The sequence below is a fragment of the Camelus bactrianus genome, chromosome 12 (assembly GCF_048773025.1).
Source record: "Camelus bactrianus isolate YW-2024 breed Bactrian camel chromosome 12, ASM4877302v1, whole genome shotgun sequence".
NCBI classification, from domain to species: domain Eukaryota; kingdom Metazoa; phylum Chordata; class Mammalia; order Artiodactyla; family Camelidae; genus Camelus; species Camelus bactrianus.
Genome location: NC_133550.1, coordinates 6,656,950 through 6,674,400, shown reverse-complemented (window position 1 = coordinate 6,674,400; position 17,451 = coordinate 6,656,950). Strand labels below are relative to the sequence as shown.

The 17,451-nt window shown below is 48.3% G+C and overlaps 1 protein-coding gene across 1 annotated transcript; it reads right to left on the bottom strand.

The window, feature by feature from the left end:
• Positions 1-876: 876 nt before the first annotated feature.
• LOC141579343 (olfactory receptor 10P1-like) lies at positions 877-7,413 on the bottom strand. Its single transcript, XM_074374566.1, has one exon. It carries the CDS (start codon positions 4,373-4,375, stop codon positions 3,608-3,610), a length of 768 nt encoding a protein of 255 aa, XP_074230667.1. The 5' UTR covers positions 4,376-7,413; the 3' UTR covers positions 877-3,607.
• Positions 7,414-17,451: the final 10,038 nt, after the last annotated feature.

Below are 17,451 nucleotides of genomic sequence, written 5' to 3'. Positions count from 1 at the left end.
TTCGTGATCTGTACTGGGTGGAGGTGGGAGCACAGCTGTTACCCGGCTCCTTAGGTTTTCCGTGAGATGAAAGGATTTTTTTTATCCCACTCCCAGAAGGGAACAGGGGTGGAAACACTTCCTGCCTTTCTCTCTAGCCCCTCACTCACTTCTTCAGGGGACGAGGAGTGAACGGCCTGATGATGCTGTAGAAAGCACGTCCTAAGCCCTCTTTGGCTTTTGTCTCGGGCTGGCCTGCCTTAGGCTGCACACACTCTTCTCCTTCAGGTGGTGAGCTGGGGGCAGGCCCGCTGGGGTGACCAGCAATTTGTACAGAACCCCTGCCTGTAACTGGGGGTGGTGGTAAATGTGGGGAGTAGGAAGCTCATTTTGACCTTGGGTTCAAGCCGTCTCCCCCGGCTCAGCCTGCCTGGTAATAAAGCTGACCTTGTGCTCTCTAACTCCAGTGTACTCTCCTCGTTGGTGGAGAACCCAAAAGGGCGAGCTGTGAGGTTCACTGGACCTCTTCAAACCCCAGCAAATTTGGTCACCGCTTGCATTTCCCTCCTCTCTTGTCACTTCCCCATTGCTCACCCCCCCCCCCACACACATACATACATACATGTATGTAACTGTAATAATCGCCCTGCAGTTCCTGGAGTGTGTGCCATGCTCCTTGTCACTGATGGACCGTTGCACATTCTATTCCCTTTCGTACTTCTTTCCCTGGATAACTCCTCCCCGTTATCCAGACTTCAGCTAAGATATCTCCTCCTCCGTGAAGCCTGCTCCATCCTCTCAGGCTGGATTAGGACCTTTCCCTTGTGCTCATCACCGTCCCGTCTTGCTGCTGTCTTTGGCACAAGTCTCATATAAAATTGTGAGACTGCAATCGACTGTTATTTTCTGAGTGAGTTATTGAACTTGAGCTTTCCAGCGGGTGCATCATGGCACGCTGGGGGACCACACGGATTGGAGTGATCCTCTCAGGCCTTGGTTTCTGCACGTGTGGACTCTTGGAATGGATGGAGCTCCCAGGCCCACTGCATCTGGTCATAAACAGCCTTGCCTGGGACCCTCACGGGGAAGCCCAAAAGGAGTGGGGTTTGGTAATAAACTCTGAGTTTCCTGTGGTTGCTGAGAAAAATGAGCCGTAGCCACTGCTTGGCCTCAGTAGGAGGAGGCAGCCCATGAAGTGCTCTGAAGCCTTCACGTCTTCTCCTGGGGCCAGCTCCCCGGTGTCCCCTTACCCTCTGTGGGTGAGGGGCCTGTGGAGCTGTGGAGGAGGTGGGCTTCCACGTGCCTGAGGAACACAGTGCCACAGCCCAGCGTGTGGCCTGCGGGGGTCGGAGGGTGGGGAGTCCGAGGGGTGTCCTGAGAGTTCAGCTCTCCATAGTGGACCCAAATCTTGTCTGTTGCCTGCCCACGTGCCCTGTGGTGGTGTCTAAGCCGGCCCCGCGTTCTGCATGTTAGCGCTCCAACAGTGCTGCACCGAGGCACTTGACGTGAAAAAGTATGATTGGATATGAAATTCTTTTTCATTATTAACAAGAATTTTCAACACTACCTTTGTCCATGAAAGAAAAGGAAGATCTAGTAAATATAAATTCATATTTATATATAATTTCAAGTATTGCAAAATTTCGAATGACTTTGTAAAAGGTTTTACATTTTTTTATCACCCATTTCTGTGAGTAATTTTCATTCACGATGACCATAGTTATTTTAAGAAATCAATACTTGAAAAATCTTGATCAGGAAGTGTTTATTGTATCAATTTTCAAACACAAAACCTAGTATAAAAATTATGTTTGCAGAAGAAAGCTCAAGTTTCTTATAAAAATTTAAATTTTTATTTGTAACTTTTATGTAAAACCAGTGTTTAAAAACTTCCACATTACTGTATATTTTATTTTTCTTATGATTGTATTATAAAAAGTGCAATGAATTTTTGTCCATGAAGTCCTGTCTAGATGCCTTCAAAACCCCTTCTGTTTACCCTGGCGTGTCACTCAAATCTCAGCACTTCCTATGTGTGCCATGATGGGAGGAAGGTTGGAAGTACTGGCACTGAGTCACTTCTTCCAGGAAGCCCTCCAGAAACACCTGTGAACTGTAATCGACCATTAACCTTCTAGTGCATGTTTACACATTTTGTAATTACTCATTACGTGTTTCTGCTGGTTTGCTTGTTTTCGCTCTGTTCTCTCCATGGCCACCCCCATTAGATTAGGAGCCCCATGAGGGAAGGACCTTATCAGTTTTGTTCTGAAGATTAGGAGGGCTGTATAGCTCTTGGTTCCTTGACTCTGTGTCTTGCTGTCTGAGGATGTTCTCTGACCCCAGGTTCCTTTGAGCTGTTTTCTCTAAGCGGGGGCTAGATGTTTCATTCCTAGGACACCAGGGTTAAGGTTTTCCCTCTGTTGCCTCCAGCCTCCCAGCTGATGGTATCAGTCAGAATTTTTGACGGCAACAGAAGCAAGCTGTCTGGATGATGATACTGAAAAGTAATTTATTAGCAAAATACAGTGTTGGGAGGGTTGAGGACCATGTCAGAGGCTAAGCTTCCAGGAGTAACTCCCAAACATGAACTGGGTCAGTGGAGGAAACCACTGGTGCTGCCGCTAGGGACCAGATGCCACTTGTGTGCCAGAAACTTGCTGCTGCTGCAGCCTTCTTTGCTATTGCCAGAGAGACAGGGAGAGAGAGAGCGAGAGCGAGCGAGAGCGAGAGCGCTGCTCTCTGCCTCTTGTGGGCCCGGGCTACTCAAGGTCAGGCAGCGGTGTATCCAGTTGGTGGTACCAGCTCCCATACGTGGGGGTTTGGAAATGTTCTCAGCTCACAGAGGGAGGTGATTTTTTTCTCCCCAGCGGACTTGTAAAGTGGAAAATTCTCTGAACACTGAAGGAGGGTCGAATGCTGGGTGGCCACAGTGACTGTTAAGTGTCCACTCTCTGGTTCCTATCCAGGACGGCCTCAGGGCTTCACCTAGTCTAGGAACGCAGGGGATCTGGCTGATGGTGCGTGTTGGGAGAAGGACAGGGAAGCCAGGGAGAGATGCTCTTGTCCAGTTGGACATGTTATCACCAGTTAAGGATGAGGTCAGAAATCAAGGATGGGGAAAAGCAGGGGAGAATATTCACATGGAATGTCTCAAGGAGGTAGCAGTTCCTTCTCTTCTAAAAGGCATCAGGGCCTAAGACTGCAGTGTGTTTCTGGGAGAAAACTAGATCAAAGGGCCAGGTAAACTCTGCCAGGGGTTCTGGGTGGGTCACTTAGTTGGATGTCAAGTTCATAGACTGACATGGACCTCTGACTGCTGGTATACCATGGCAATCAGCTTGCTCAGGGATCCAGAATTATCTAGAAGATGTTAAATGCTCTTCCCCCTTGGCAGTATTCCCTTCCATTCTCCCCTGTTCTAATAACTCATGCTCTGATAGTGAGTCTGGAGTGTGGGAGAGGCGATAAGATACACATTTATCTGTTTTAACTCCAACACTTTGTGCGAGGAGGCCTCATCTCTTTGAGGTGCTGCGTGGTTTCTGTTAGGCTAGGGTTTAAGTCCAGCACCTGAAGGCTGAGAGGAGGAGCAGACAGTGAGTCAGCAGACAACTCCTGAGTCCCTTCAGGGTGAGGGGACTTGCCTCTTCACCACGTGCCGCAGGGCCCTTGTCACCTCCTTTTTGCGAAGGGTGTAGATGATGGGGTTGAGCACGGGTGTGATGATTGTGTAGAAGAGGCTGAGGATGCGGTCCGTGGTGACAGAGGAGCCTTCCCGGGGCCGGATGTAAGTGATGCTGGCCATTCCAAAGAAGAGGGACACCACGAGCAGGTGGGAGGAGCAGGTGGAGAAGACCTTGCGGCGGCTCTGGGTGGAGGCCATTGCCAGGATGGCACCCAGGATGTGGGCATAAGAGGTGACAATCAGAGAGAAGGGGACCATGATGAAGACCATGGTGGCTGTCATCACAGAGATCTCACTCCTGTGCTTCCCAGCACTTGCCAACCTCAGTACTGGCAGGATATCGCAGAGGAAGTGTGGGATGGTTGGGCGGCTGGGGAAAGGCAGGGTGAAGATGAGGGAGGAGTGCGTGGTGGCCGTGATGATGCCCATGAGCCAGGAGATGCCCACCATGGCCGCGCAGGCCCGCCGGCTCATGAGGGTGGAGTAGTGCAGGGGCCAGCAAATGGCGACGTAGCGGTCATAGGCCATGGCTGTGAGCAGGCAGCACTCTGAGATGCTCAGGCCAATGAAGTTGTACATCTGGGCTGCACAGCCCCAGAAGGAGATGGCCTGGGGGTGCGGGGAGGCCAGGTCAGCCAGGGTCCTGGGCACGATGTCGGTGGTGTAGAGGATCTCCACCACGGAGAGGTGGCGCAGGAAGAAGTACATGGGCGACAGCAGGGCGGGGCTGACCTATGTGAGGAGGATGATCAGGGAGTTGCCCAGCAAGGTGACCAGGTAGACCAGAAGCACCACCCAGAACAGGGGGCCCTGCAGGGCCTTGAGGTCAGAGAATCCCAGAAAGAGGAATGCAGGCAGAGTCTGATTCGCATTAGCCATCACTTCAGGCTAGGACCTGTGGCACAGCCAATAAAGAGAAGTTTATAGAGGAACAATCAGCATTTGTGTAACTTAGTAAAGCACTTTTCATATAGTCCCTCTCGAATCAATGGAGAGGGTTAGGATCCCCACTTTATGGATGAGACCATGGGTCTCCAAGGGGTTAAATAATTTGCTGGAGGTAATAGGGAGGGCGTGGCAGGCATGACTTGAATCTAGGTTTCTTGACTCCAAGTTCCATGAATTTCCCACTGTTCCCTGTGCTCTGGGTCCTGTGTGCAGGGCCCGACTCCTGTGTATACTTGGGATCTTTCTCCAGAGCAGGGATGGAGCAGCTGCCATGTCCTACCCCTCTTTGTACTCCTGGGACGGAAACCCCAGCCTGGAAGAAACTATACAGAAACCTCTGCTGTGGACTGAGTCAGGGACTGTCCCAAGCCTATCTCTAGTGATCACTGCGGTGGGCTGTGGATTTCGAATGCCACGCTATGATGTGACTGTGTGTGATAATACTGCCCAGTTGTATCACACTTTGGGATTCTACAGACTCTTTTTGTAGGTTATCAGGTTCTGTCACCTGCCCTGTGAGCGGAGTTGGGCAGAGACTGGCCATGTTGCACATTGTCCTTTGCTCTCCTCTTAGCTGGGCCCTGTGATCAGCTGTACCAGCTGTCCACACTCTGTTCTCCCAGGTCTCCATGCATTTCCCTAGGGAGTGCCCCCCACAGGGCATGTTACTATGCATTCTCTTAAAATCCCACTCATCCTTCAAGCTCAACTCAAGGTCTACCTCCCCCATCGCAGCTTCTCTGTTCCTCATGGTTAGAAATAATTACTCAAGGCAATTCAGGATTAAAAGTGACCTTAAAGGTCATACAGTTCAGCATGACAATGCTCCAGTCTTATCTGCAACATCTTAGTAGGTTGCTGTAGTGTCTGTTTGAACATCTGCAGGGACAGGAACTCACCATCTATTGAGGTAGCCCCCTTTAGCTTTGGCCTCCTCTGCCTGTGGGAAGAGTCTTCGTTATATAGATCTTGGCTAAATTCTTAGTATTTTATAGAATGTCTAAGCCCTTTTGCACCAGACAGCCCTCCCAGTATTTAAAGAAAGCATCTTCCTGCGTGCTCTCATGAGACATTACTTGTGCCTGGGTGCAGAGTCTCCACTGTAAGATCCTGCAGGGCAACTTGGATTCTTCTTTCTTTCTTTCTTTTTTTTTCTTTGCTATTTTAGATAATGATGCAAACAATATCTTCGTAAATGCCTCATTTTGTTTCTATTAACTTATCCCACTCCTGGAAATTCTGCCCAAGGGAATAAGTGGCTAAGGGCATGGACTTTTTAATGGGTCTTGCCATGTACTATGTATTTTTGGATTTCTTGTAAGTGGACACGAGTGGCAATCCCAGCCTCCTCTCCTTCCCCGAGTAAAGCTGCGATTCTTCTTCACCCTGCCCTGTGCCTCCTCACCCGCCTCATCTTTGCCACACTGTGAGTGCCTTTCTCCTCTGTCTCCTAGTTACATTCTGCCCAAGATACCATCTGTGAGGGTGGAGAGAGGAGTTTCTCCTGGGTCATCGACTCTTCCCTTCTCTGTTCCTCAGCTCCCATCACCCTGTTTCCACTCTGCCTCCATCAGTTTCCCTCTTCAGCTTCTCTTTACCTCCGATGCATCCTGGCAGAGTTGGGACAATCTTCAGAGAGACACTGACCCTGAGGCCACAGTTATCTTTTTCAAAGTCTCGCAGAGAGGACAGGGAGCCCTTCTGGGTCATAGAGAGGGGATGAGGCTCTCTTTAAAATAAAATTTATTTTTTATTGTGGTAAAAAATATACATGGTGAGATTTATCATCCTAGCCATTTCTTCACATATAGTTTGGTGGTGTTAGTACCTTCACCTTGTTGTGTAACACATCTCCAGAACTTTTTCTCTATTGAAAAAGGAATATAACTCTATGCCAGTTGAACAGCAACTCCCCATTTCTCCCTTCCCATGACCCTTTTTAATGCAGACCCTCCTCCATCTCCAAGTATGCTTTCAGTAAGTCTTAAGGAGACAGGGAGATGGATAAACTATCCATCTCAGTTAATGGGTATATCAGTGGAGCAACAGGTAATTTGTGGATAAATGGCCAGGTGGGTAGAGGGTGAGCGGACGAAGTTGTGGCTGGCTAGCTGTGCTGCTGGTCGCTCGGAGAGCCCTGAATGCAGGGGCAGAGGCTCCTAAGGGGCGCAGGAATAGGTAGCGGCCCTTGAGGGAGAGATTCGTCATCTTGTGGGCGAGGGAGCTGGAGTTCTGGAGCCTGCTGGGGGATGTGGGAAATAGGGGGAGGACAGCCTTTATTAGGTCAGGGAGATCTTGGGGAGCACAGCCAGACAACTCATCATCGTTCTTTCAAATTTTTTGGTTTTAAAACTAGAGAAGGCAAGAAAGAGATATTTTACAACAATGTAACAGAATTCTTCTATATCCCCTCCAAGATAGAGGTAAAAAAAATCACACAGAGACCTATCATCAAAAAAAAAAAACAACAATAATAAAGTATTATTTATAAAGTAATAAACTATTACTACTATAACTTTATTTTGGTGATAGCTATGTGATTTTAAAAATAATATATAATGATAATATTAATTACTACTCTTATTGTAAATTCAGAAAACAATGTCATTAGGTCCCCCTTCAGTTTTGCTAAAAGCAAAAAAAATGGAAATCACCTAATCTACAGAAGTGTTTACTGCTCATCAGACTGACTACACCAATATCAACATCCATACTTCACATTGGATCATTGTCCTTACATTGTGGGGACAGTGTAGTGCAGACGATGAAGATTTGGTGGTGCTTTTAATCGAGTGTGAAAAAAGCTCGCATGAAAGGCTAGCAGACAGAGGACAGCCTCATGTCACGGGTCTGCTTTGAGGAGTAACACACGTGGGAAATGGAGATCTGGAAATCCTGTCTCCCATATTACCTGTTCCCACGTGCCCTGCTCAGTCTCTGTGTACCCCGAGGTGTGCTCCAACGTGAAGGCCACTGGCCTAAGAAGTTTATGTCTATAAAAATACAGAATTAAGCGTTGAGAGGGCAGTGATGGGGGTGGGGTGGCGGGGGAGGCAAGCAGTGGGAGTGGGGCTGATGGTTGTGGCCTGGCCCTGGCCGGTGGTGGTTCTAGTTGGGTGCCCGGACCCGTTGGTGGCGGAGTGGGGCCGTTTTGGGGATGGGGACCGGGCCTGGGCCGGCGGTGGGTCGGAGGGGTGGGTCTGCCCCTCCACCGGGCACACCCGGCTCCTCCAGGCCTCAGTTGCCAAGTCCGGTACAGCAGGAGCCGCGGCCTGGGTGTCCCCGCTGCGGGAGGGAGGAGGAGGGGCGCGCACGCGCATGGACACGCACGCTGGGACGACGGAACCGGCGCAGAGCTTGTGGAAGCTGGAGGGAGCCAGGTGTTCCTGGACCGGCTTCCCGAGGAGGAACACGGCCTGGGGTCCGGGCCGCCGCTTGTGTTCGCCGCCGCTGCAAGCCGCCAGGCAGGTAAGGGGGCGCTGGTGGGGGCGCGCAGGTCAGGGAGCCGGAGGGTGAGGCCAGGGCTGCGCAGTTGGGGAGGCGCACAGGGAGGGGTGCGTGGGTGAGGCCCGGGCCATGTGGCCCTTTCAGACCCTGAGGCGTGTTGGGGGTCCCCCGGCCTGGTTCGTGGTGCCCCCCACCCCACATCAGTAGTGACTGAACCCCGCATCTTGGCCGCCTCTCTTATGCGGGTTTGGGAAAGAAGGTGCAGCCCCGGGAGGAGGGAGGGCGCCGGATGGGCCCCGGAGCACCTCCTACTGGCCCTGCGGCCATGGCCTTTCTGTGTAGGTGGGCCTGCCTGGCGACCGCAGGCCGCCCGACCCTCCTGGGTACAGGCGGTCTGGGGCAGAATAATGGGCGAGGCCTGGGCCTTTGGGAGCTTGTTGGCCTGCCCCTGAGATCAAAAGTTTTTGGCAAGTCTATTTTTAGAGTTTTGAGGAATCTCCATACTGTTTTCCACTGTGGCTGCACCAAACTGTATTCCCACCAGCAGTGTAGGAGGGTCCCTTTTCTCCATGGCCTCTCTAGCATTTGTTATTTGAGGACTTTTGAGTGATGGCCGTTGTGACTGGTGTGAGGTGATACCTCACTGTAGTTTTGATTTGCATTTCTGTGATAATTAGTGATACTGAGCATTTTTTCATGTGCCTGGTGGCTATTTGAATGTCTTCATTGGAGAAATGCTTGTTTAGGTCTTTGCCCATTTTTGGATTGGGTGGTTTGTTTTTTCGTTGTTCACTTGTGTGAGCTGTTTCTACATTCTGGCAATTAAGCCTTTGCCCGTCGAAACATTTGCAAGTATTTTCTACCATTTTGTAGGTTGTCATTTTGTTTTTCTTATGGTTTCCTTTGCTGTACAAAAGATTGTAAGTTCATTTAGGCCCTGTTTGTTTATTCTTGCTTTTATTTCTATTGCTTGGGTAGACTGCCCTAGGAGAACATTGCTGAGGTGTATGTCAGATCATGTTTTGCCTATGTTTTCTTCTAAGAGGTGTGTAGTGTCTTGTCTTTAAGCCATTTTGAATTTGTTTTTGTGTATGGGGTAAGGGAGTATTCTAACTTCATTGATGTACATGAAGCTGTCCAGTTTTCCCTACACCTGTATGTTCTTTACTCCATTGTATGTTCTTGCCTCCTTTGTCGAAGATGAGTTGACCAAAGGTCTGTGGGTTTATTTCTGGGCTCTCTATTCTGTTTCATTGGTCCATACGTCTGTTTTTGTACCAACACCATGGATGGCTGTAGCTCTGTAGCATTGTCTGAAGTCTGGGAGAGTTATTCCTCCAGCTTCGATCTTTTTCTTCAGGAATGCTTTGGTAATTCTAGGTCTTTTGCGATTCCTTATAAACTTTTGGATGATTTGTTGCAGTTTTGTGAAAAATGTCCTGGGTGATATGATAGGGTTCACATTAAATCTGTAGATTGCTCTGGGCAGGATAACCATTTTAACAATATTAATTCTTTCAGTGCAAGAACCTGGGATAGCTTTCCATTTCTTTAAGTTCTCTTTAATTTCCTTAGTGTTTTGTAGTTCTCCGCATATAAGTCTTTCACTTGCTGGGTCAGATTTATTCCTAAGTTTGTTTTTTTTTTTTGGATGCAATTTTAAAAGTGTTTATTACTTTAAGGTAAAGAAATGCCCCTGACGTCTGTGTGTTGCTGTTGTGTCCTGCTGCCTTGCTGCTTTCTTTTCTTAGCTCTAATAGTTTTTGTGTGGACCCTTTAGAGTTTTCTCAATATAGCATCATGCCATCTGCATATAATGACAATTTTACCTCTTTTCCAAATGGATCCCTTTTATTTCTTTTTGTTGTCTAATTGCTATGGCTAGGACTTTCAATACTCTATTGAAAAGAAATGGTGAGCGTGGGCATCCTTGTCAAATTTTAGTGAAGAGAGGCTTTCAGCTTTTCACTGTAGAGTGTTATGCTGGTTGTAGATTTGTCATAAATAGCTTTTATGACAAATGTTGAGATATGTTCCCTGTATACGCACTTCAATAAAACCATGGGCGGGGGCTGGAACTAAGGCAACAGAGGTATGGGCGGTGTCGGGAGGAGGGGGGCTGCTCCTTGCGAACTAGTCATTTGCTCTCATCTCCCCCGTGGCCTGGCCTAGGGCGGCCTCTGCTGCCCCAGGGTCCCCAGATGCACCTCTTTAGGTTAGCCTGCTCCCTGGAGGCCTGTGCGATTTGGTCAAGGAGCTGGGATGACCGCAGCGGTGGCAGTTGTGGTGGCAGGAGGAGGGGGGGCTGCCCCTTGGGAGCTAGTCATTTGTCTATGTGTGCCTGTCTGTATGTCTAATGGAGGAGGAGGTGACTAGCATGCTTCTCTGTTTGCCTGCGTATCTATCTATCTACCTATCTACCTATCTAGAGGAGGCATAGCAGTAGGCTAGTGTGTCTTTTTATTTGTGTGTCTGTTGGAAGAGTAGGTTAGTGTGTCTTTCTACCTATCTACCTATTCAGGAACAGGAGGATGGTAGTGTGTGTGTGTGTGTGTGTGTGTCTGTCTGTCTGTCTGTCTGTGTATGTATAAGTCTTCCTATATAAAGGATGAGGACGAGGAGGTTAGGATATATGGCTGTTTCTAAATGGAGGAAGAGGCTAGTGAATCTGTATATCTATTTATTTCTCTATCTGTCTGTCTAATGGAAGAAGCATCTCACTATTCGACCCACCTGTAGGGATGCCAATTGCCACACGGAAGCAGCAGAGGGCGACCCCATTGCAGGCTGAGGGGGACACTGGATGGAAATCCACAGGCTTGCCTGGGAAGCCCCTGCCTCCCATATCAGCCCTCTCTGTCGCCGCCCCGGCCCCGCCCCCTGACCACCCCGCCCCCGCCTCCCTGGAGCCTGAAAACACAGAGATGAGCACCTCGTGTACCTAGGGTAGCAGAAACCAACCCTAGGACCGGCCAAGGGGGCGATCTGAGCAAATACTTTGGCTCTTTGGGGCAGCCCCTTATCCTAAATGCAGCTCCTGATCACACCGCTCCTGCCTCCGGGGCGCAGGCTGACATGGAAATATGCATACTGTGAACCTGGGGCAGGAGAGGCCGCCACCAGGCCAGGCCAGGCCAGGCCAGGCCATTTGGAGATGGTAGCAACCTGATGGGCTCACCCGAGGCAGTCCGCTCCCCACGACTTCCCTCTCCCCTGAGCTCACCTCGACAGGCTCTCTAGACCTGGGTGACAAGGAGAATTAAATCCCGCCCACCTGGGGTAAGAGAGGCCGCCCAGAGGCCAGGAGAGGGGGAGATGGGAGGAAAATGACCAACTCGCCGAGGCATTCCCCTTAGCTGCTTTGCCGCCTGCTTATCTGCCGCTGACCTCTTCCCCTGTCCTTACCACGCCTGCTCTCAGGAGCAGGCTAACTTCAAATGTTTGAGTCTGTGGAATTTGGGGGAGCCGAGGCCGCCCCCAGGCAAGGCAGCTAGGGACATGGGAGAGAATCCTATGCCTCGCTAGTGGCACTCCTGTCCCCGGTCGCTGCCGCTGAACACAGTCCCCAGACCGCACCCCACCTCCAGTGTGTGTGTCTGTCTGACTGACTGCCTGACTGCCTATCTACTGGAGGATGGGAGAGGATAGTCTATGTGTGTCTGTGTGTGTGTGTGTCTGTATATGTAATGGAGGAGGAGGCGACTAGTATGCTTCTCTGTTTGCCTGCGTATCTATCTATCTATCTATCTATCTATCTATCTATCTATCTATCTACCTACCTACCTATCTAGAGGAGGCATACCAGTAGGCTAATGTGTCTTTTCATTTGAGTGTCTGTTGGAAGAGTCGGTTAGTGTGTCTATCTACCTATCTACTTATTTGAGGATGTGGAGGATGGTAGTGTGTGTGTTTGTGTGTGTGTGTGCTGGTCTATCAATGTATCTGTAAGTAAAGGGGGAGGAGGCTGCTGTGTCTGTCTATCAGTCTATGTGTGCATCTAATGGAGGAGGAGTAAGCTAGTATGTCTCTCTGTCTCTTTATCAGATATCAATATATGTACCTATATCTAATCGAGAAGAAGGAGACTAGAGTGTCTATGTCTCTGTATGTAAGAAGAGGAGAAAACTAGAGTGTATGACAGTCTGTGTGTCTGTGAACCTGTCTCTATTATTTTCTAATGGAGAAGAAGAAGATTTCCAATGTGTCTGTCTATCGGTCTGTCTCTCTGCAGGAGAAGGTAGAGGCTAGTGTGTGTATCCGTCAGTCTCACTGAATATCTGTCGAATGGAGGAGGAGAAAGAGTCTATTAAGTTTGTCTATCTATTATCTAATCGAGGAGGGGATTAGTGTGTCTCTCTAGGTACTTAATTGAGGAGTAGGAGGAGGCTAGTTTGTGTGTGTGTGTGTGTGTGTGTGTGTGTGTGTGTGTGTGTGTCTGTCTATGCATGTAACTGTCTTCCTATATAATGGATGAGGACGAGGAGGTTAGGATATATGGCTGTTTCTAAATGGAGGAAGAGGCTAGTGAATCTATCAATTTGTCTCTCTTGTGTGTGTAGTGGAGGAAACCTCCCCATATTCGAGCCACCTGGAGAGATGCCAATTGCCACTCTGAAGCAGCAGAGGGCGCCCTCATTGCAGGCTGAGGGGGACAGTGGATGGAAATCCACAGGCTTGCCTGGGCAGCCCCTGCCTCCCACTTTCCACCCTCTCTGTAGCCGCCCACGCCCCGCTCCCTCCCCGCCCCCGACCACCCAGCCCCTGCCTCCCGGGAGCCAGGAAACACAGAGATGAGCACCTCCTGTACCTAGGGTAGCAGAAACCAACCCTAGGATCGGCCAAGGTGGCGATCTGAGCAAATACTTTGGCTCTTTGGGGCAGCCCCTTCTCAATGCAGCCCCTGATCACACCGCTCCTGCCTCTGGGGCGCAGGGTGACATGGAAATATGCCTACTGTGAACCTGGGGTGGGAGAGGCCGCTCCCAGGCCAGGCCATTTGGGGATGGTAGCAAACTGATTGGCTCATCGGAGGAAGTTCTCTCCCCATGACGTACCTTACCCCTGAGCTCACCTGGATAGCCTCCTGGGACCTGGCTGACAAAGAGAATTAAATACCGCTTACTTGGGGTATCAGACGCCTCCCCGAGCCCAGGAGAGGGAGAGATGGGAGGAAAATGATAAACTCGCCTAGGCATCCACCTTTGCTGCTGTGCTGCCTCTGCCTTTGCAGCTGACCTCTTCCCGTGACAACAACACGCCCGCTCCCAGGAGCAGGCTGATTTCAAAGGGTTGAGTGTGGCGAACTTGGTTGAGCGTAGGCGGCCCCCAGTAAAGGCAGCTAGGGATATGGGAGAAAATTCTCTGACTCGCCAGGGGCACACTATTCCCCTGTCGCTGTCGCCGAACCACGTCCCCAGACCACACGTTGCCTGTAGTTGTCTGTCTGTCTGACTGCCCGCCTGACTGACTATCTATTGGAGGAGGGGAGAGACTAGTTTTTGTTTGTGTTTGTCTGTTTATGTAATGTAGAAGGAGGCGACTCGAATGTGTCCCTCTTTGCCTATCTCTCTCTCTCTCTCTCTCTGTCTCTGTCTATGTTTTGGAGGGCTATACGCAGGCTAGTGTGTCTTTTTATCTGTCCGTCTGTTCGTTGCATGACGAGTTTAGTGTGTCTATCTAGCTTCCTACCTAATTGAGGAGGAGGAGAAGGCTAGTGTGTGTATGTCTGTGTGTTTGCGTGCGGGTCTGTCTGTCTATTTATCTGTAACTAAATAGGGAGGAGGCCAATGTGTGTATGTATCTCTGTATGTATGCATCAAATGGAGGTGGAGTAGGCTAGTATGTCTGTCTGTCTGTCTGTCTATCAGATATGTATATATGTACCTATATCTAATTGATAAGAAGGAGGAGGCTAGAGTGTCTATCTTTCTGTCTGTCAGAGGAGAAGACTAGTGTGTCTGTCTGTGTGTCTGTGAGTTTGTCTCTATCTATATCTAATGGAGAAGGTGGAGGCCCGTGTGTCTGTGTATGTGTCTCTCTCTCTAAGAGGAGAAGGTAGAGGCTAGTGTGTGTATCCGTCAGTCTCACTGACTATCTATCTCATGGAAGAGGTGAAAGTGTCTATTTACTCTGTCTACCTAGTATCTAATGAAAGGAGATTAGTGTGTCTCTCTACCTACCTGAGGAGTAGTAGGAGGCTTGTGTGTGTGTGTGTGTGTGTGTGTGTGTGTCTGTCTGTCTGTCTGTCTATGTATGTATCTGTCTACCTGTCTAATGGAGGAGGAGGAGGAGGTTAGGATATATGTTTGTTTCTAAATGGAGGAAGAGGCTAGTGTGTCTGTCTGTCTATTTATTTGTTTGTCTTTCTGTCTAATGGAGGAAGCCTCCCAGGACTCGACCCACCTGGAGGGATGCCAATTGCCACCCTGAAGTAGCAGGTGGCGCCCCTTGAGCAGGCTGAAGGGGACACTGGGAGGAAATCCACAGGCTTGCCTGGGTAGCCCCCGCCTCCCGCTGACCCCCTCTCTGCATCCGCCCCCCCCTTCTGACCGCACTGCACCTGCCTGCAGGGAGCTGACTGACCTGGAGATGTGCCTCCGGTGATCTTGGGCCGATTGAAGCCGCACCCAGGCCAGGGATTCATGGAGACTAGAGCAAAGCGACCAACTCACCGGGGCAGGCCCCTTGCTCCCTGTGCCGCTGGCTGTTGTTGTTGCTATATATTATTAAGAATTTCTATGTGTCAAGAATCCAGGTGTTGCTTAGTTGAGTCCTGTTTCAGGGTCTGTCATGAGGTTGTAACTAAGGCGTCATCCAGGGTTGGGGTCTTCTGTGAGCACTCAACTTGGGACGTGTATATCTCCAAGCTTACATCATTGTTGACAGGGTTTAGTTCTTCTAGGCCTGTTGGACTGAGGGCCCAAAACGGCTTCTCGCTTTGTCAACGTGTGTAAGTCAAGAATGCATTAGAATGTCTAATAGTAAGATGGAATACACAGTTTTACGATATACAATCATAAAAGTGATAACCTCTCACTTTTGCCATAGTCTATGGATTAGGTCCCACCCACACTCATAAAGTCAAGGCGTTACACAAATTCATGAATGTCAAAAGGCAAGAGTAATTGGTGGTTATTTTTAAACTTGTAACTACAACTGCTCTTCCCACCTGTGTGTCTCCCACATCTGGGTTAGGAGCTACCTTTGTATGGGTTAAACTCACCCAGTTATTGGGTATATCAATCACATTATAATTATACATATTTTTTCCCTGCTAGCATATAAATTCCATGAGGACAGAAATAGTCTATCTCTGTCATTTCTTTATGTTACTTCACATAAAGTAAACTTTTATTGACTATTTACTTGTTCCTTTGAATAGGAATCATTTATCTCTATTTTCAGTGCTTAGTACATTAGCTGTTACATGGTAGACATTCAACCCAGGTTTGTCAAAAGACTGCTTAGATGAAAAATGTTATTATTGAGATAATTCAGAAGAATTTTATTCAGAAAAAAAGAATTTCACTGTAAATTTAACATTCAGAGTCACTCCTTAAAATAGCAGTAACCAGGGTTACAAATATCCACACTTAAAGATAATAGCACAGACAGCATTAGACTGCAGGGGCAGAAAGGGATTTCCCGAAAACAAGAGCTATTCTGTGAATCCCATGTCTCCTGCTTCTCTGATACAGCTGCACATATTCTGGATTATGGCAAGGGAAGTTGTACACCTTAAACCACGGGCTTAACTTCTCAGTATACACCAAGGCCACGCAGCCATGCCCTGTGAAGCAAAAACAAACGCCATCGCTGGCATTCTGCTCTCCATTCCCTCCCATTTACCAGGCAGGTTGCATGGCTGCAGCTTGGGCACCGCCACTTCTGGAGTGGTTATGTTCCCTTGTCCCTGAAAACTGAAGATGGTACTTTCCTATAGAAATAATAGTATACACTTGATTGGCTTCCTGGGCCAGCCTACAGTATAGATCTAACTCAATAAATGGCCATATTACCTTTTTTGCATTCAAAGTTCTAGAATCAACATTTGGCAAATTTATCTGAACTACCATATTCTGTCTACATTATAGGTTAAATAGACTAGGTTGGAGCCTGAGCAATAATTGTAAACCTCCATCTGAAATACGGTTCTCTCTGATATTCATTAATTAATTCATTAATTTAATGAACTTTTATGAGGACATTCCCATGCACAGCTAGAGCATCATCATCGTGCCGTTGTTAGAGCCCCAGGTAGATGGCAGCGCCAGAATGAGACGCACTTATACAAACTGATAATTACAATTTAATGCAGAGTTTGTGTGAGAGGAGAGGTGAGCATGCAGTGCTCTGGGGCACCAAAGAGGGACTCTGCCTAATGGAGACTTGACTCTATCTTGAAGAATTAGGAAGCATTTATCCTAAATAGAAGGGTGTGCGCAGCATTTTAAGTCAGAGGAACGCCACATGCAAAAGCCACAAAGTTCTGAAAGGCATGGTGTTATTTAAAAATGACCAGGAGAAATCCAGTGGTGATAAATAATGAGAAATGATGGGAGATGCAGAAAACGGTTGTCAGAGCCTTGACTGAAAAGGTTCTATGATCAAGAGTGAAAATCAAGAAGGGCTTCAGTGAAGTTTATGCGGAAGAGTGACTGGGTATGATTTTTTTGTAGGAACTCTGGGAGCAGAAATATCCATTAGAAAACTCCTGAAAATGTCCAGATGTGAAACAGTGATAGTCTTATTTTGGCAATGGCAGCAGCAGAGTTGAAAAGGAGGTTGTTCATGCAAGAAACAATCCTGAAGTAGACATATCAGAATCTGATGGCCAACTAGGGAGGCAGTGGCAGAGGACAGGAAGGATAACAGTGTTGGAAGAAATGGGAAAAAAGAGTAGAGGATACTGCAGAGATTTGTGTTCGAGGAGCTTAGGAAATGTGCTCGTGAAATATGAGAGAATGAGCTGACTTGGAGTGATAGATAATGAATAGGTGATGCTTGGAGTGGAATTACAGTTTTAAAACTCAGGGGCCTACATGATTTTCTGAAAATCTCTTCCAAGTTTCAGTATCTCCTTTTACTTGTTTCATATCTTGGGGCCCAAAGGAGTGACTGATTTTCATTTTATTCTCAAATGTGCCTTCTAGACAATAGACACCAATCTCAGTTCAGTGTTCCTTTGGAATCTAAGCGAGGCAGAATGACCATCCCTGCCTTGGGCCCCCACTCTACTCCATGCAGACAGTTTTATTTTTGTTTGTTTTAATGAAAAGTTGTCAAGACCTGTATCTTACATGATGTATGAGTTTGGCACCCAGAATAAATGGATAAATGAATGAATAAGCTGGGTTCTGGTTCAAGATGGTGGTATAGGAAAACCTTGA